The following is a 21,039-nucleotide window of genomic DNA, read 5'->3' as shown; positions in this document are numbered from 1 at the left end:
TATATATATGTGTGTGTGTGTGTGTGTGTGTGTATGTAGATATGTATATAAATGTTTCTGAGAATCTGCTTAACTATGAAGTATGATTTATAACAATTTCTATGAATACAATATTTTATTCTATTGGCAATAATGAGTTTGAGTAAATGCTCATATACAAGCAATTCAAGGTTTTTTTGGAAGCTGTTAACTGTATTTACATGACAGAAAATAGATGCATCCTAATATATGTAATGTCTGAATCATATTAGCCAAAGTTTTTGATTTAAATGAATGTTAGAACTTATTTTCTCTCCTCTTGATTTCTAACATCAAGATTATTTGAATGCTATTTGAATACAAGTGTTTTATATTACATGGATGTATATAGTAGTATGAACAGTTTTTAAAAAAAGGTTTATTTTAGTTTATATGATGCTGTTTTACCAAATGTGTAGTCTTGTCTTGCTAGATAATTGAATTGAAAACTGTTAACTTCAGTTAAATATAACTAGTATTAAATTGATAAGGTGGTAGCTGACGACTGCTGCTTAGGGTAGGGGTTAACTTGAGTGGTAAATACTACTCTAAGTTGGAGTTTATAACTCCAGGCTGGATGCAAGGTTTAATCCTTACATTATTTTCACTTGTTCATTGTTATTTGTATATAGTTTTGACATCCACAATATATTTTGTACATTCATTGTCACTACAAACAAAATTGAATCCTATATGAAATCCCATAAGAGATTCAATAAATACAGCTATATTTAAAGGTACACCTAAAGGAGGAGATGTAACATTACTTATCTTGTTATTTTGATCATAAGATTCTTAAGTTTTAAAATGCCAAATGACATCTTTAAAAGGAATTTCTTTAAACATTAATGGATTGAATAATCCATGTAAAAGGGCAAGCCTAATAAGATATATTAATTTACATAAGGCCAACTTAGTCTTCCTACAAGAAACCCATCTCTTGAAAAAAGATATTGATAAACTAGCCACAAACAAATATACAGTATTGGTTAGTTCAGAGCACACTCAGAAAAAAAGAGGAGTGGCTATTTTATGGAATAAAAGTATGCCCACTCCTAAAACCATTAAGTCTTATCAGGATGACAAAGGAATGTTTTGTATGGTTACAATACAAATTAATGGGAAGACTTACACTTTAATTAATGTATACTGGATACCTGAATTGGCATTAATACAGTGAAACATCATCTTGATAAGATCATATCATTCTCTATAGGAGATATTATTTTAGCTGGTGACTTTAATTGTATACTACATGAAAGTGATACTACCACTATAGGAAAGAGAAGAATTACATCTAATGCAAAACATTTAAAGGATTTTGCTAATTCTTATCATTTGAATGATATTAATAATCAGATAGATTCAAAATCATTACCATACACCTTTTTTTCTAACAGATACAAAACTTATTAAAAATAGATAGGGTCTTTATTTCTAACCAGATGGTAACAGATTTAATTAATTCCAAAATCATTTCATGTCCTATATCTGATCATAATTCAATTGTTTTGAATTCATGATAAAAATACTCATAATGTTCAGATCAAAAGGATACCAGCATACTTAACTCAACTAAAAGACTATAAAGAATATATACTTTCAGAAGTAAAACATTTTTAGACATAAATAACACTCCTGAAGTCTCCATTGTTTATGTTTGGGATGCCTTAAAATCATATCTATATGGACAAAGTATCAGATGGTATAATAATAAAAGGAAATCTTGGGATAAGGAATTGTTAGATATTCAAAGTAAATTAGACTCTTATAAACATAATAATAAAGAAAATATTATGGACAAGAAAGTTATTGAAGACATAAACAAACTAAATGAGAAATACAAAGAAATTTTAACTCATAAAGTTAAAATAACTTTAGAGAATACAAGTTTTGTCTTATTCAATAAGCCCCAAATACTTACATAGACTTAAAAATAAAACAAAAGGTTGAATAAACAAAACCATATCAAAGAAATCTTTTCTCTAAGGAAAAGAAGAATGTTTCTAGTATACCAGAAATACTAGATGAATTTAGAAATCACTTTCACAAAATTAACCATAATAATATTAACATGGAACCTAAAGATAAAATAAAGGAGTTTATAACCACAAATATGAATAAAAAGCTTAATAAACAACAGATTAAACTATTGGACAAGAGTATTTCATATACAGAAGTTATTACACAAATAAATAAGCTTAAATCAAACAAAGCACCGGGTAATGATGGTATTATACCAGAGATATATAAAATCCTTTCTAAAAATACATATTCATTAATACATAAGGTTTTTATTTTGGCCCAAACTGAGTTAATAACCCCCCCCATCTTGGCAATATACATTTATTTCGCCAATTTTAAAACCTAATAAAGATCCAACTAGATGTTCTTCATATCGGCCCATCTCATTACTTAATGTTGATTATAAAATGTTTATGAATATCTTTGCTGATAGAATAGATATAGATCAGACAGGCTTCATTGTAAATAGAAATACTTTTGATAATATAAGAAGAACTTTAACATTAATAGATTTTGCAAATAGGAAAAAGAAAGATTTAACACTTATTAGTCTTGATATAAGTTCAGCATTTGATTCAGTAAGTTGGGACTATCTGTTTACCTTAATGAAGTGCACAAACTTCTCGGATGCATTTGTAAATCTAATTGAACATTTATACAAAGGAACGTTGGCTTATATTAAGGTAGGAACATATGTTTCACAAAAAATACCCATTCTTAAAGGTACAAAACAAGGATGTCCACTTTCTCCACTATTATTCACTTTAGTAATGGAGCCTTGGGCTAATTTGATCAGAAACAGTACTGACAAAGGGTTTTGAAATAGATGAAAATACAACATCCAAAATTCAACTTTTTGCAGATGATGTTCTAATTACATCAGCAGGATCTAATTCTTCTATACAGTCTCTATTTGATAACATGATGAATTTTAAAAGTATTTCTGGTTTAATATTCAATGAAGAAAAAACTAAAATACTACCTATATATACACGAAAAATATTCTCATTAGTGATTTTACTAAATATGTACCCAATTCAGGTCAGATAACTTATTTAGGTATAATACTATCTAAAGATATTAAATCTATTATATATAATAATTATAATACCTGTTTTCTTAATATACAAAATCTTTTTAATACCTGGAATAATATGTTTTTACTATGGAGGAGAGACTTACAATTATTAAAATGATAATATTCCCCAAGATTTTATACTTAATACAATCAATAATACTTCCACCTACAAAATAATTATCAAGAAACTGAACACACTAATGTTAAATTTCTTATGGGCACCTAATAGACCTAGGATTGCATTAAAGAAACATACTAATAGCTGGTCTCAAGGGGTATTTCTTTTCCAGACTTTAATTTATATACTATCTCTTCTATTGTAAAAGTTATTACTTTATTAATAGATCAGTCATATGTCACAAAATGGAAAGATTATTGGGAGCTAATTAGTATACACTTCATGAAAATCTCCTTAACACATAAAAATATGATTGTAAATAACTCCATGTTATGGTTACTAAAGGAATTTTGTACTTCACCTATTACACCTAAACATATGGTTTGTTACCCATTAAATATTATTATTAGTTATCGTAACTTTATATTCATGCACCCTAAGTATAGGGAATGGAATTTTATTGTATTTCCTATAATGTATACTCAGGGTATGCTTTTGTCATCTACTTCTGAAGGAACTCATTTCGCTATAGATAATGATCTAAAGTACTGGTATCAGTTGATATCTGATAAAGTTAAAAATCTAGATTTCTTAAAACAAGAATATGATCTAAGAGAAACTTGCTGGTTAGAGGTTCAGACCTTTAGACATCTCATTAATAAAATAGATTTAATGTCTATAACTGTTAAAGAATCTATTCCAACACTGATTGATTACTTGATATTAAATTTACAACATAAAGTTTCTGATAAAGGTAAACTTTCATACATACATAAAGTTATCAGACAAACTTTTTACAGTGTAGATTCATACTGGAATTATTTCACTTCTATTAATGGGGACCCACCAAATCAACAAGATAAACAATATATATTGGAATCTGCTTATAGAACTGCGTCTTCCATTGTCTGGAGACTTTATACATGGAAATTTTTACATAGATCTTTTTATACACCTTTGATGATGAATAAAATAAATAATAAAGATAATATATGTAAGAGATGTAATGTAGAAATTAATGCTGACTGGGCTCATATGTTTTATGACTGTATAAAATTGAAAGAATACTGGAAGGCAATTAATGAATTTTTGCAGGCTCTTTTTACAGATAATTTCATTATTTCTAAATCTCTTATATTATTCAACACAGCTGTACCTCAAAGTGTTAAAAAGGTTAAGCTTCCCTTGTTATGGTCTATTCTAGCAGTGGCTAGGAAAATAACTAGAAATTGGATTTCAGATACACCTCCTTCGTTCAATGAGTTTAAAAATGTTATGAATATAGTGTGCCATATGGAAAACACAATTAGGACTAGAACAAATAGAAAAACATCTTATTTTATTGTATGGGATAATTTACAAAATTTGTTAAAAAAATTTTAATTTCAATAGCATGGTATTTTAGTTTAATTAATTGATCTGATTGTAGTGGATGTCTTTGTAAATACTTTAGTTGTTTTGTTGAATATTATAATAATACCTATTTTTAATTACTTGTATAAAATTGTTATGATATTTCTCTTATATGTTAAAACAATAAACCTGTTTTGAAAAAAAAAAAGAATTCAGAGATCACAGAGAAATATTTAAAATACCATAGAAAAGTTCTGATATCAAAGAAAAACAAACTAGTCTAATCTTATTTCCTAGCTATATCCAACAGAAAACACAGTTCTAAAATAAATTTACATACAGAGCAAGACAGTGCTGGTGATGTTGGATGTTCAAGACAAATGCTCTAATGCTCTCATTCTTTCTGTCTTTAAATTGATAACACAGTACCACTGATTCATTTCAGATTACATCATTCCTTTCTAGTTCCCAGGCTAACAGACTCTCACAGGTTAATAGTCCCTTTGATCTTGCAGCTGGTCAGGAACCAGAGCAACAATGAAATTATACATGCAAATTCTAGCCATTAACTCTGGCCTAAAAACAGCAGGCAGAATTCCTTCATCCAGACATAATGGCTCCGAAATTTGACATCAAATAATTGACTTACCAGCTTTGTTACAGCAGAGTGCACCATTTCATTTTTGCAGTTCAATATCCAATGCAGTCTTTTCACATTTAAGAGAACCAGCCTATGGCTTGCATTAATATTTACAAATGACAGAATTATCTACAAAATTCTAACTGGCTAGGCTGGCAGCCTTTACCTATCTTCACAACCTCTACCTCACATCAATGGTTGCAGGAAACCTGATATTTCAGAGAATGAACTATCTCGGTCTGTAACAGTTTATGTACTTTTGTTATATTAAGCTCATAAAATATCTTAGAACTGGCTATGGTTTAATTATTTGCACTATTTAACGAGGTATATTTTTTCTTGGACAGACACTTGTCCTAAAGAGCTGGTGGATAAAATGTTAGGACAAACCAATGTTTTGATGCAGTAGCTACTGCAGATTTTTTAAAGACTTGAGCTATTTACCAACTTAAAATGTTGAACAAAAAACGAAAAATGACTCTGTGGGGTAAACCACACTTCAGCCTTTAACTGTGTCTTTACCTGAGGAGACCTCCTCTTTTTTTCTGATCATGTGATCCTTCGTAAATTTTACTCGCTGATGTGCCTCTATGCAGGTTTTACAAAGCCATTCTCCACATTCCACACAAAATCCAACCGCACTAGCATTATCTTCACAGCTTGTACATACCTATGAAAACCAATAAAAATATCAGAAAAAAAATCATCTTAAAGGGGTAAAATGCAGTTGCCTAAGCAGAAGTATAGCTGCAGGAGAGTATTAACTATTATCATGCATACTCGGATTGCAGGTTTACTGCTAAGAACAGGAATAAAGTACAGGCTGACCTTATGCCTTCTAGCCAGTTCTGCACAGCAGTCTTATGTTTCATGATGTCAGACTATCTCCTCCCTCACCAAAGTGGTCAGTCAGGAAGTATGACAGTAAATAGCAAAGCTTATACCATCCTTTTTGTAATGGCTCTGAGGCACAAGAGGTTACCTACAAATGTTCAGCTTTAAGCATTAGGTTAAAAAGCAATCAAGAGTACTTCCAACAAACATCCAAATGCAGAAGAACCCTATGCATTTGCGAAGAAATTAAACACCCACCTGTGCTAGCATATCTGGATGAAGTTTGTACCTAATTAAAGGTTAACCTGTGCGAAACATGGCAGCATAAGTTATAATAGTGTAAATTCTTCCATGTTTATTTTTAATCTGTTTGGACAGAATGTTTTAAGACTTGAACAGTGTTCTTTTACACGTCTGTGCATATCTGAGAAGGTTCTAAATGCAGGCAGTCTCAGAATCATCTGATCTGCATCTGACTGTCATCAGAATGTTGAGTTGCTATGTGTTACTGTCAGAGGTTGAAAGACAGGAAGGAACCTTACTAACCAGCTGTTGGTTGATTTTCAAAATATGAAATGAAAATCACAACTGAACAGTTGTGACAGTTAAGCTAGTCTATAAAACAGCATGCTGAAGACAGTAGTCAGTTAACAGTCAGTTAAAGCTGCAACTTTCAGTTGTTCACATTTGTACTGTACAGTGGATACCAAAACGGACTCGCCAAGAACTGTAAGCCTGCCTTTGCTTTGTTGTAATAAATTAGTTTAGATCAGATACAGTGTTCTTTAGTCAGACAAGAAAACTATAACTAATCAGAGTTTTTCAGAATGTTGGACTTCTTCAGTATTGATTTCATTTTCATAGTGAATGAGTTCTGATTATTGTAAAAATGAAGTTGCGTCTTACTATAACGTTCCATCTGAGCTGTTGATCACCTTCCATTCATCACTGATGGGTTCAGTTCAGAGTCGCTCGGAACCGTGTCACCCTAATACCAAGCGTGCGTACACCAAAAACTCTCGAGCTATGCTGCTACCCACAATGCCTTTCTCTTCCTGTTACCTCAGATGGAGTTTGTAGAAGACATAGAAATAAAGCAGAGGCCATTTCCACGCAAAAACCCTGACACCACAAGGACCCAAGAGATTCATCAGGAGCCTTTGGTGGGGACGGAGGGTGGGGTGTGATGAATGGAAAAAGATCAACAACACAGATGGAATGTTATGGTAGGACATAACTTCTTTATCTGATGTTGTTAATCTTCTTTCTAGTCAACACTGATAGGACAGAATCCCAAGCTACCTGAAAAACCTGGGTGGCCCTTATGGAGGAACATTCCTGAGCACCATTGAGCTGGAGGCCACTCTTCCCCTGCAGACCATATCCAACTTGTAATGTTTGATGAAAGTGTGTGGTTTAGCCCAAATGGCAGCTGCGCAAATGTCATCCATAGAGACTCTGGAGTGAAAGGCTATAGAGGTTGCTATAGCTCTAGTTGAATGTGCTTTGATATTGCGAGGTCTAGGCTCATCTGTACATTAATATGAAAAAGAAATAGAATCTCTGAGCCACTTTGATAAAGTGAGTTTTGAAACAGCATATCCCATTTCTTGGATCAGAGAAAGACAAAAAGTTGGTCTGACTTGTGGATAGAGTTAGTCCTGTCTAGGTAAACACAAGGTTGCCTATGCACATCCAAGGAGTGTAGGCAGTACTCTCCTTTATTCGAATAGTTTGGGGAAAATACTGGGAGCTCGATGGATTGGTTCACAGAAAAATCAGAAACCACTTGGGGGAGAAAAGATGGATTAGGACGTAGAGATACTCTGTCTTCATGAAATTATTAGGTATGGTCTCGATGTACAAGGCCTGTAATTCTGAGATCAGTCCAGCTGTGACAGCTATCAAAAAGAGATTTTCACGAGATAAATTTGGGGTCACATTTTGCAGCAGGCTCAAAGTGGGGGTTGAGATGGTGATTACAATCCTAGGGACAGATTCCACGTCTCTAAGGGATGCCTAATTGGAGGTCTGTTGTGAAATACACCTATGAGAAAGGCTTTGCATAGGCGAATGGATACAAGTGAAGTGCCCTCTAAACCATTATGGAAATTAGAAATTGCTGCTAAATGGACTCTTATGGTAGAAGCCGATGCTCCATTTTCAAAGAACACAGATGGGTATTGAAGGATGACAGAGACCAGAGCTGAAAAAGGATCTAGCATCCGCTCTTTAGACCATATAGAAAACCTTTTCCATTTACCTCTATAAAGTTTTCTGGTGGATGGTTTATGGGAGGCCAGAATAATATCACGAACTGGTGATGAAAGGGCTTCCTGCCTGGTGACTAACAGAAGTGGAAAAACCAAGCAGTCAGCTTCAGACTGGACAGATTTGGGTGACTCAACCCTTGGGGGTGAGAAATCATGTCTGGACGAGTGTCCGCGATCCATGGAGGCTGTAATAGATGAGGCCGGAGGAAGGGGAACCACACTTGACGAGGCCAGAATGGGTCAATGAGGATCACCTTGCATCTCAACCGAATAGCTTTCTTTAAGAATAGAGGTATCAAGGGAATTGGAGGATATGCGTACAGGAGACCCGTGGGACAATTGAGGCAGAGCGTCTCTCAGGGACCGCCCCTGTGGGGACAAAGAGCGAAAGTACAGTTTTGTACCTATCATAAATGTAGATGTTCAAGTGTTCACACTGCTACAGTCATTACACTTGGGTTATCCTGCCATCAAACGGTCCCGCAGTCGGCCAGAGTTCCAAAGTCTTGGTCCGGCATCGGATGCTGTCGCTTCTTCCCTGACGTCAGTGCGCCAGGGGTATAGAAGATGCATCCAATGCCATTTTCTTCAGGTTTTTCTTGCCCCAGATGTCCCCAAGTAGGTAGGCAATACATATTGCTAATAAAAAATATACATATAAAATAAAAATAATACCTTCAGTTACAAGCAAATACACCACAAAGGATGTATAGGATAGAAAGGTATAGATAAGTCCAGCTAGTTCAGAGGGAGTGGAGGGAGGGTAACCTGGACTGCAGCAGTGTGAACTCTCTAACATCTACATTTATGGTAGGTACAAAACTGTACTATGTTCATCGTGTTACACTGCTGCAGTCATTACACTTGGGTAGAACCCCAAAGCTAAGGTTGGGTGGTTGGTCTATAAAGAGTTAGGATTGGCTATGAGGCCCTGCAGAACTGCAGTGGCAAATCCTGCTCTGGATTTAGAGTAAAGAGGCAGGTGGTAATGCTTGGTAAAGGTGTGCACTGAACTTGAAGTTGCAGCCTCCAAAATTTCCTTGATAGGTACTCCTCTGAGAAAGGCTGTTGCCCAGGTGGAATGTGGCCTAATGTTATTTGGGACTGATTTTCCATGCTGAGTGTAGCAGTAACGAATACAGTGTCCTATCCATTTGGATATAGTCTGCTTTGAGATAGCCTTGTCCTGTGATCCTGCAGCATAATCTACAAGCAGTTGCTCAGTTTTCCTGAAAGCTTTTGTTTTGTCCAAGTAGACGTGTAGCTGCCTGCGTATGTGCAAAGAATGCAGAAGTTTCTCCCCTTTATTCTGGGGGTTTGGATAAAAAGTTGTCAAATGGATGGTTTGGTTAAACCCCCCCCCATAGATACCACCTTTGGCATAAAGGTAGGGTTTGTCCTTAAAGAAACCCTGTCCTGATGAAAAATTATAAAAGGTTCCACTGCCATTAATGCCTGTAGCTCTGAAACTCTTCGTGCTGAAGTTACTGCCAGGAGCATAGCTGTTTTCCATGATAAAAACTTTAGATCGGCTGTATTGGCCAGCTCAAAAGGTGGTAGCATCAGTTTTTCCAAAACGAAACTGATGTCCCAAGTTGGTGCTCTCCAGGGTGGTCTTATGTTTTTAGCCCCTCTGAGGTACTGCTTTAGCAAGGGATAAGAGAATAAAGGAGGATCTGTGTTGTAATGTGCTGAAATGGCAGAGGCGTGGATCTTAATTGACGAGAAGGATAGGCCTCTGTCCAGCATCTCAGTTAAGTATTGTAAAATCTGAGGAATGTTTGGTACAAGAGGGTCAAGGCTTTGAGCCTGGTTCCAGGCGCAGAATCTCTTCCATTTTACTGAGCAAGCTTACCTTGTGCTAGGCCTCCTGCCTCCAAAATGACATCCATAACCACTTTAGAGAGAGGTGTTGCCTGTTTGACTAATGTATCTGCCATGCAGCCAGGTTTAGGGTTTTGAGCTGACCGTGCAGGATCTGATTGTTTTGTTGAGTCAGAAGGTGTGGAATTTGAGGCAAAATCCATGGTGGGCCTTGAGCCAAGTTCCTTAGGATAGGGTACCAGTGCTGGCGTGGCCAGTCTGGAGCAATCAGGATCATGTGTGGTTTTTCTTGTCTGGCTTTTAGGAGTACCTTTGAAAGGAGAGGCAGAGGCGGGAAGGTGTACACTTCTAGGTTTTTCCAGCTGAACAAGAGCATCCACTTTCCATGCTTGTTTGTGATAAGTCCTTGTGCAGAATTTTTGTGGTTGGCAATTCAGTGGGGAGGCAAAATGATCTATGTCTGGGCATCCCCATTTTTGCTTTACCATGCTGAAGATTTGTGGATTCAATTTCTATTCATCAGGGTCCATATTTCTGCTTAGGTCGTCTGCCAGAGTATTTTTCTTTCCTGGCAGAAATTGTGCTTGCAAGTGAACTTGATACGTTAGAGCAGTGATCCACAAGGTCATGGCTTGCCTGCACAGGGGATAAGAATGAGTGCCCCCTTTCTTGTTTATGTAACACATTACTGTGGTGTTGTCTGTCTTTAATAATAATTATCCTGGATGCAGAAGGTCATTGAAAGCTGTTAGAGCATTCTGAACAGCCAACATCTTGTTTTGACTGATGTGAAGATGCATCTGGTCTGTGGTCCACTTGCCCTGAATGCATTTTCTTGCCATGTGTGCTCCCCAGGCGTAATCCGAAGCATCTGTTGTTAGAGTTTGCCTGGCTGTGGGTTGGGTAAAAGGCTGACCCTTGTTTAGGTGACATGCCTGTGCCCACCATCGGAACTCCTGTTGCAGGCAGGGAATCATTGGTATTACTGCTTCTAAACTGTGAGAGCGTTGACTTTTTAGGTACCATTGTAATTTCCTCATACGCAGTCTGGCATATGGTATTAGTATGCAAGATGCCATGAATCCCAGGGCCTGCAGAATTTTTCTTGCAGGGAGATGGGACTTTTTTGTCAGTAACTGAAAATATTGAGTTAGTTGAACTTGTTTGTCTGGCGTGAGGTAAGCCATCTGGGCCGTTGTCACCAAGGAATATAATCTGTTGCGAGGGCACTAGTTTTGACTTCTTTTCGTTTACTGTGTACCCTAGAGAAGTTAGCAACCTTTTTACAAATGGCCAGATGCTGTAGAAGAATTTCCTTTGTCTCTACTTGAATGAGGCAGTCGTCCAGGTATGGTTATATTTGGACACCTTTTTATCTGCAAAATGCAATTACTGGGGCCAGGCACCTTGTGAAGACACTGGGCGTATTAGAAAAGCCAAATGGCAGTGCAGAGAATTGGTAGTGCATTGTACCAGCTTTGAATCTGGGGTATCTTCTGCAATTTTGCCTGATAGGAACATGCAGGAAGGCCTCTGAGGTCCAGAGTAAAAAGCCAAGCCTTCTTGCCCAGCATAGGTAGAAGCTGCTGTAATGTCAACATTTTGAATTTCAGAATATCCAGGTAAGTATTCAGAATTGAAAGGTCTAGTATGGGCCTCCAGGCCTTGTCCTTTCTGGGGACCAGGAAGAGTCTTGAGTAAAATCCTTGTCCTTGTTCCTGTTGTGGTACTTTTTGATTAGCTCTCATGTCCATGAGGGCTGAAATTTGTTTTTGTGCCTCTGCCCATTGATTTTGTGGCAGGTCTGGCATTCCTTTTAGCCTTGGTAAAGTATGAAAGTGGAACCTGTAACCTTGAGACACAGTATTCAGAATCCATTTGTCTTGGGTGATTGTTTGCCAGTTTTGAGAAAAAAGTGCTAGTTTTCCTCCTAAGGGGGCTTCCAAAAGGGATGTGCTTGGCTTACGAAGGGGAAAGTCATTGTTACTGTTTCCTGTAAAGTTGAGACTTGTCCTCGCCTCCTTTTGGGGTTGAGGTGCCCCACTGTCATTGTCTGTTTGAGCCTTGGGGTTGACATCTGCCTCTTGGGCGTCTATCTGCCTCTCTGTGGCCTGTCTGACACTGGAAAGGACCAATTCTTTGTTGGCCAATTTCTGCTAAACTGAAGTGGCTGTACCTGTAAGAAATCCTTGACTGTTTGCATAGATTTAGCTTTATTCTCCATTTTCTTTAACACCTCTTCTGCCTTAACATCAAACAAGGTATCATGCTGTAAAGGAGCATCCAATAATTTTGCCTTAACATGATCAGGTAAACTCTGTTCTTTTAACCAAGCATGTCTTCAAATCACAGAACCTGTAACTGCGGCTCTACAAGAGGCCTCTAAAGAATCAAAACCACATTGCAGAGTATTGTTTCCCACCTGTTCAACTGCATGCAATAAATCCTGCATTTCTTTACAATCAGGAGCTTCTGAGCTTGCAAGCATTTTCTGTTTTAACTGAGCCATTAAATATTGGTGGTACTTAACCATGTGAAACTGGCAATTTAAAGCTCTTTCTGCTAAAGTTGCAGAAGTGTATACTTTCTTCCCCCATCTATCCAAAGCTCTGGAATCTGTCAGAGGGTACTGGATTTTTTGCAATGGAAACCTTAACCCCTTTTGGACCTTGGGAAATAGTTTCTGGATCAGCAGAAGGGTTTTTATAAAGAAACTTGTGAGAGTCAGGGACTCTATAATACCCATCTGGCTTGGCTAGAGCAGGGGGTAAAGAATCAGGAGATAAGCTGGATTCAGATAACACATCATCCACAATATCTAGCACAGGCGGAATAGCCAGGGGCCTGTGCTGAGGCAATAAAAGGAAATCCCAGAGTCTTTTTTTGGATTCTGAGTAATCCTGACTTTCCCAATGGAAATGCTCCCTCATGGTATGCAAAATTTCCCCAAAAGAATAATCCTCAGGAGGAGAGGCTGAAGGGAAAGATTTTTAATCATCAGAGTCCTCAGAGGGGTGTAGAGAGTATCCCTGGTCTGAAGAGGAATCAGAGGAAATGGAAACCTGATCAGAGGCATCATAGTCTGTATCCTGCCTAGGCCTTTTCTCAGGAGGGGGATGGGAACCTCTGATTAGAGTAATGAGGTTTTCGGCCATTTTAAGCATCTGTTTCTTAGGCACGGAGGACTGTCCAGGAGAATGTTGTACTTGTTTCTTTGTCTTTAATGGCACCTTTGTCTTGGCTGTTGTTTTAATGGTAAGTTGTGAAGGTCTGAAAACACCCTCAGAAGCAGATGCCTGCTCAGTGGCTCTGGACCCATCTGAGGGATTAGTTTCCGTAGGCCCAATACCTTGAGTTTCCAGAAGCCTAGTTGTCTCCACATGGGAGTCGGAAGCAGCCTGTGGCTCTGTGGTAGCAGGTGTCAGGGGCTGCGAAAGCACCGCACTGAGAATCGGTGACTGGCCTGGAAGAGGTTTAGTCTGTTTTGGACCTCGGATGCCTGTTTTTATCCTTGTCTTTGCGTTTTTTCGGTACAGAGGTCGTCGGTTGATCCGACTGCATAGTACAATTGAACATTCGGCCAAAGTAGTGCAAAGCAAAATCAAAACGTCTTTTTATAGTGTGTTTGTTAAATCTAGCACAAAATCGACAACTAGTGACGTCGTGATCAGAGCCTAGACATGGAATACAGTAAGAGTGGAAGTCCTTAGGAGATATTTGCTTCCCACAAGAAATACAATTATTAACTTTTTCTGACATCGGTCTGAGGCAAGAAAAAAAAGTTTCCCCAACGGGGTACTTAGCTTTATTGAAGACTTCGGATCTGAAATTCGACTTTGAAAATCTCAGGAGTCGGCAGACCAGCACTTGTGAACTGCTTCTGCTTCGGGCACCGCGCGGCAAGAAAGACTGAAGAAAATAGCGCCGGATGCATCTTGTATACCCCTGGCGCACTGACATCAGGGAAGAAGCGACAGCAACAGATGCCGGACCAAGACTTTGGTACTCTGGCTGACTGCGGGACCGCGTGACGGCAGGATAACCCATGTGTAATGACTGCAGCAGTGTAACACGAACATGTAGCTGCTGCATTTGTTGTTCATAGGGGAGGCAAAGAGGTCGCAGCAGGGCTGGCCCCATGAGCGGAAAATTTTGGCTGTCACTATGGGATTGACAGACCACTCGTGTGGAAGGAGAATGCATCTGTTCAACCTGTCCACAATCATGTTGGAACTCCCCGGGATGTGCGTTGCTATTAAAAATCGGTCAAAAGCCATCACCCAGTGCCAAATTCTCATGGCCTCTCGACACATGGGGTAGGATTTGGTTTCTCCTCGTTTACTGATGCACCAGACTATTGACATTGTCTTACTGAATTGCAATCGTTCCGGGGGGGGGGGGGGGGAGGAGTGGATGTAACGCTTGCAATGCTAACAGCACCGCTCTTAACTCCAGAGCATTGATATACACGTTGGCCTCTAAGCTCGACCACGTGCCTTGCACTGTCCTTCCCTGAAAATGGCCCCCCCACCCTATCAGGGAAGCGTCCGTGGTCACAGTGGTGTTGGGTTAAGGGGGCTGAAAGGAGTGACAAAGCTCTGCATTTGACCTCATCCACCACAGGAGATCTTGCTTGCAAGAGTTGGTTACGAGCACCTGCGAGGTTAGGGGTGAAGATTTGCAAACCACTGGGACAACAGGAGCCACTGTAACAGTCTCATGTGTAATCTTCCCATAGGAACTATAGGGATGGCTGCAGCCATGGACCTCACAGCCTGTAGAACTTCCCTTGCTGACACCTCCTTTTGACAGAGTATCAACATGCACTTGCAATCTTAACCTCTGAAGCCTGTGAGCTGGGAGAGATACCAGACAGGATCGAGTATCGAAAACTGCCCCTATAAATTCCAGCTGTTGGGTAGGTTCTAAGTTTGATTTCTCCCAGTGTACAGTGATTCCCAGGGACTCTGCTATTGAAAGGGTGTACTGGATGGCCATAGTCAGAAGACACTTGATGGGGAGGAGAGGAGCCAATCGTCCATATATGGAAAAACCTGGATCCTTGAAGTTTCAGATGAGCTGTCACTGCATTTCATGAACATTCTGGGGGCCACTGAAAGACCAAATGGCAGGGCTCGGAACTGGTATTGATTGGCTCCTAGCCATAAGTGAAGAAAACTCCTGGAGTATCTGTCCATTTTGATGTGGTAATAAGCATCCTTTAGGTCTATTGAGCACATCCAAACATAGTAATGTCTTTCGGCTTTTCCTGGTTAGGGATCGCCACAGTGGAACTCCGGTCCACTAATGACTGGCAGTGGATTTTTACAGTGCCGAGTTGCCAGCCCGACACCCAACCTTCTAAGAAGGCACACCCATTCACGCACGCATCTACCTGCATGTCTTTAAATGTTACTTGACCACAGGGAGGACATGCAGACTCCACACAGAAGGAGCTCCAGCCGAGAATCGAAAGGGAATGAGGTGACAACGCTAACCGCTGCACCACTGCGGCCATTGAGCACATCCATTCTCCCTTAAAAAGGGAGAATGGACTGAATAGTGACCATGCGGAACTTGGTTTGCACAACTGATTTGTTTAAAGTTGCTGAGATCCAGGATAGGTCTCCAGTCCCCAGTCTTTTTTTTGGCATTAAAGAATATTGAGTAAAACCCAGTTCCACATTGGTCTGGAGGGACTGGTTGGATGACTCTTGACACAGCTTTGTTATCTCTGAAGCCGCTTCTTCCCTTTGATTGGGTGGAACATTGGGAAGGTTTTTTTTGAGGTTTTGGGCAGGAGATTAGAGGGATGAAGTAGCCTCTGGAGATAGTTCTCTGCACCCCAATCATTTGTAACAGAGAACTAAACAAGGAAATACACTGAGCCTCAAGAGCAGGAGCACACTCAAGCAAATCTGCAGTCTGCGGCTACCACTCCACCCATACAGTACAAGGAGGAATCAGTACTGCAAAACTAAACAAGGATATACATTTTGCGCCTCAAGAGCAGGAGCACACTCAAGCAAATCTGCAGTCTGCGGCTACCACTCCACCCATACAGTATAAGAAGGAATCAGTACTGCAAAACAAAACAAGGATATACATTTTGAGCCTCAAGAGCAGGGTCAGTCCACTCAGGCATTCTACTTGTATTTTTTGAGAGTGAAGCTATTACATTAGCATTATTTCTTAGTAGTTCTCAGCGTGCTAATAAAACTGACTGTTGTAGCCTTGTGCCCCCCCCCCACTAGTGCAGTAATCCAAACTGTCCAATAGACAGTATACATTTAATTCAGATCCCTGTGACTAAATTAACCATCAAGCAGCCCTCTCAGTGCTTTCTGTCTTGGTCTGTATCACTTGAAGGCCCACCTGTTTATTTGCATCTCTATACATTCCCCTTCATTACTAATATATCTCCCTACTCTAATCTGTGCACAAACGGGTTAGTAATCAGCAAGTCAAACTGATGACACACTCCCAACTTAATAAAGTTTGCAGTCTCTTCTTTCTTTCACTTTACAGGTAGTTTGAATTCTTACTTACCCCCTCTGAGGCATTCACTGATAGTTTTCCACTGGTTGCCTCTCTGGTTTCTTTGCATTCCACCTGGTTTACACCCCTTGTGCTATCTCACTCCCCCAATTATATTAGAATCCTGATGTGCCCTGGTGGGAGACTAGAAATTTTAAGATGGCTCCATGCTCAAGTGCTCTTCAGCAATTGCATTCTGCTTGCTGGTAAGCCATTAGACCTCAGAAATTTATTTAAAGTGTTCAGATTTGTAAAGTAATACTTACCTTTTACTCTCGTCTTAGTGGGCTCTGCCCCGCTCCGTTTACCCTTGCTAACGCTCAGGCTCTCTCCGCTCACCTGCCCTGCCCCCTATTCCCTCCCACCCCCACTACCTCTACAGTTATAGTAATCACAGCCACACCCACAGCTCACCTTCAAATCACCTCCAGCAATCACAGCTCCTCAAGTCAGATTACATTATACCACACCAACTTGCTCCACAAAAAATACTCCCAATCACTCTTATTCCCATTAGGCATTTTATATCACCCACACTACTTACCCATCCACATATAGTGCAACCATATAATTCCTATTCAGACCCCCACCTAGTACCATTTTAAACTTTATAACCATGACTATCACACAACTAAGTCTAGTCTGTCTTCTAATAATTCTTTATAACACCACAAGTTATCACTCTAGCAATATCCCTAAACTTAGTAACACAACATTGCATTATGCACTCTCATATACAGACTCCACACATTATAATACCTGTCCACAATTGTTCAAGAACTACAAAACGGACCAATTCAGAACTAAACACATATGCTCTCATTCCTACTCCCAAAAAAAAAAAACAATACTTTCTCTCACCCCTCACCAAACTCCAACATCTGTATCACCATTTTAACACCAGGCTCGCCATAAGTGGGGGATATCCACCCCAACCCACGCCCAAATCCATCCTGTCCAACACAAACTGCTCCAACACAAATGTCAGAACATGACACCCCCACTACCTTCATCCCAGGGCAAATCAACAACAACAGCAAAACCAACCATCTTTTAAAGCTAAATATTAATATTAGAAGTATCAAAAATAAAATACCCAAACTCCAGGCCACAATAGCATACAACTCCACAGACATAGTTGCTTTAACAGAAACCTGGCTAAATAAAAACATAGCTAATTCAGAAGTTCTCCCTACCAGCTACAATATCATTAGACAAGACAGACCACTTCGTAAAGGGGGTGGAACTGCCTTACTGTATAAATCCAACTTAACTGTACTTCACTTACCAAACTCCTACCCCTCCCCCAATAATTGGGACATACTTATCTCAACTTCAACTTCACCCTAAAAAGGTCATCACCACAATTGGGATCTATATTCCACCTGGTAATACACCTGCTAGCCTTGAAGACTTCTTATCCTGGTGTTCTTCCACATACTCACAAGAAACCCTTATTCTGGGGGATTTCAACCTAGACTGGTTAACCTGCATATCAGAACCACCGAGTAATTTAATAAATCTCCATGGATACCAGCAGCTAGTCCAAATTCCAACTAGATGTGATAAAAAATCAAAAAAGAAAACCATCCTTGACTGGGTCCTAACAACCCCACATTGTACCCCCATGCAGGCTGTCTCCCAGATACCTTAAGTGACCACAACATTATATACTTTATACGTAGAACAAGTACATGCAAAAACACCAACTATATATCCACTAGAAACACAAAAACATTCTCTCCTGAGGTCCTCAATACTTTACTCGGTAACTGTGACTGGACCCCCTTAAAAACCCTCCCACTTGACCAGGCTGTAGAATATTTCAACAAAACATTTCTACAACACCTAGATACTGTCGCTCAACTGCGCAAAATCAAGGTTAGAACCTCTACAAACCCCTGGCTCAGTAAAGAAACCAAACAAATCCTCAAGTCCAGAGACACTGCCTGGCTTTACTATCAAAAAAACAAAAACACAAAGCCTAAGTACCAAGAACTGCGCAGCCATCCACAAAATGCATTAGGCTGGACAAAAAATCTTACTACACATTACAAACTAAATAAAGTACAGTTTTGCACCTACCATAAATGTAGATGTCCGATAGATATGCAACTGCAATCCTGACATATGGGTTGTCCTGCTTCAGGCAGCCCTTCGGTTGGCCGGATTCAAAGTCTGGGTCCGGCGTCGGCTGATGTCGCCTCCTCCCCGACGTCAGAGCGGCTGGGGTATAAAGGCATCCGCCGACACCATCTTCTTCAGTGTTTCTTGCCCCAGATAACAGGTGCCGTCCAAGGAAGGCTAAATTTTGTGAATGGATAAGCAAAAATTCCAGACATGCACAACAGTAATAAACAGATGCACCATAACAGATATCCCCAGCTAAGATAGGAAAGGAGGAAATGGACCCAAGGAAAAGAGCAGAGGGGTAGGTGGGAGGGTAAAGCTGATTGCAGTTGCATATCTATCGAACATCTACATTTATGGTAGGTACAAAACTGTACTATGTCCTTCAAGAATGCAACTGCAGTCCTGACATATGGGTTGAATACCATAGCCAAGCTGGGGGTGGTAGGATCTAAGCAAGGGATGGTGCAGCTAAAAGGCCCTGCAGGACTGCCGAAGCAAAGCCTGCTCGGGATCTGGAGTATAAAGGCAGGTTGTAGTATTTGGTAAATGTATGCACGGAGCTCCATGTAGCAGCCTCTAGAATGTCCTTTGTAGAAACTCCTCTTAGAAAGGCTGTGGATGTGGCTATAGCTCTGGTGGAGTGTGGCCTAACATTGGCTGGCACACCTTTTCCATGGAAAGAGTAACAGAATCTGATGCAGTGTCCAATCCATTTTGAAATTGTTTGTTTGGAGACTGCTTTTCCTTGCACTACTGCAGCATAGGCTACAAATAGTTGGTCAGACTTTCTGGTGGTCTTTGTTCTGTCCAAGTAGTAGCGTAATTGTCTGTGTATGTCCAAAGTATGCAGCAGCCTTTCCCCTTTATTTTGAGGATTGGGAAAGAAAGTAGGCAGGTGAATTGCTTGATTTAGAGACACCCTGGATATCACCTTTGGCATGAATGAAGGATCGGTCCTTAGAGAAACTCTGTCCTGATGAAAAATGAGAAAGGGAGGTACTGCCATGAGGGCATGTATCTCCGAGACTCTTCTTGCTGAGGTTACTGCCAACAGGAAGACAGTTTTCCAGGAAAGAAATTGCATTTCTGAAGATTCTGCTGGTTCAAAAGGAGGAAGAGTTAATTTTTCCAAGACGTAATTGAGGTCCCATGCAGGAACTGGTGGTTTTCTGGGAGGTTTGATATTCTTTATCCCTCTTAGAAACTGTCTTAGCAAGCAATGCGAAAACACAGGTGGGTCACAGTTGTAATTTGCTGAGATTGCTGAAGCGTGAATTTTAATGGCAGAATATGAGAGGCCACTATGAAACATTTCTGCCAAGTAATCTAATATCTGAGGTATGCTCATCACTGATGCATCCTGGCCCTTGTTGGCATTCCAGATGATGAATCTCTTCCACTTGGCCGAATAGGTTTCTCTGGTGGAAGGTCTGCGTGCTTCCAGTAAGATATGCTGAACTTTTTCAGAGAGGGAGACATGGGAGAAAGTCATGGCACCCTCCAAGCTGTCAGCTGCAATGTTTGCAGGTTTTGATGAACAGTCCTGTAATTGTTCTGAGTTAGGAGCAGAGGCCATTGAGGCAAGGGCGACGGTTTGGTGCGAGTTATGCTCAGTAGCAAAGGATACCAGTGCTGCTTTGGCCAGTCTGGAGCTATCAAGATTCCTTTTGGTTGTTCTGCTTTGATCTTCAGTAACACAGTGGTCAGTAATGGTAGAGGAGGGAATGCATAAATTGTTAGTGTATTCCATCTGAAGGAAAGAGCATCCATTCTCCAGGCTAGAGGATGGTGCGTCCTTGAGCAGAACCTGTCCAGGTGATGATTGAGATGAGAAGCAAAGAGATCTATGTCTGGTCTTACCCATGCAGTTGTTATTTGTGAGAAAATGTGTGGATGCAGCATCCATTCGTGTGGATCCAAGAAATTTCTGCTCAACCTGTCCGCCAGAACATTGTCCTTGCCCGGAACAAACTGGGATTGCAAGTGGATGTTCAGTTTCAGGGACTTTTCCCAAAGAGTCATTGTTAGTCTGCAGAGGGGATACGAGCGAGTGCCCCCTTGTTTGTTTATATACCACATGACAGTGGTGTTGTCTGTCCTTATTAGCAGATGACCTTGTTGAAGAGATTTTCCAAAGGCTTCTATTGCATGTATCACTGCCAACATCTCTTTTTGATTTATGTGCAGATACATTTCCATGGGAGTC

The 21,039-nt window shown here is 39.9% G+C and overlaps 1 protein-coding gene across 1 annotated transcript in view; it reads right to left on the bottom strand.

The window, feature by feature from the left end:
* Window positions 1-21,039, bottom strand: part of TRIM33 (tripartite motif containing 33) — a gene marked incomplete in the record, with an annotated part of 2,559,229 nt that overhangs the window by 1,902,569 nt on the left and 635,621 nt on the right. Inside the window, 1 exon segment of the mRNA XM_044076157.1 lies at window positions 5,755-5,902. Within this exon segment, the coding sequence (XP_043932092.1) occupies window positions 5,755-5,902 (148 nt within the window).

The sequence above is a fragment of the Protopterus annectens genome, chromosome 7.part0 (assembly GCF_019279795.1).
Source record: "Protopterus annectens isolate FY-2018-M chromosome 7.part0, PAN1.0, whole genome shotgun sequence".
Lineage (NCBI taxonomy): Eukaryota > Metazoa > Chordata > Ceratodontiformes > Protopteridae > Protopterus > Protopterus annectens.
Note: the sequence above shows the minus strand (reverse complement) of the source record. Positions and strands in the feature narration are given on the sequence as shown.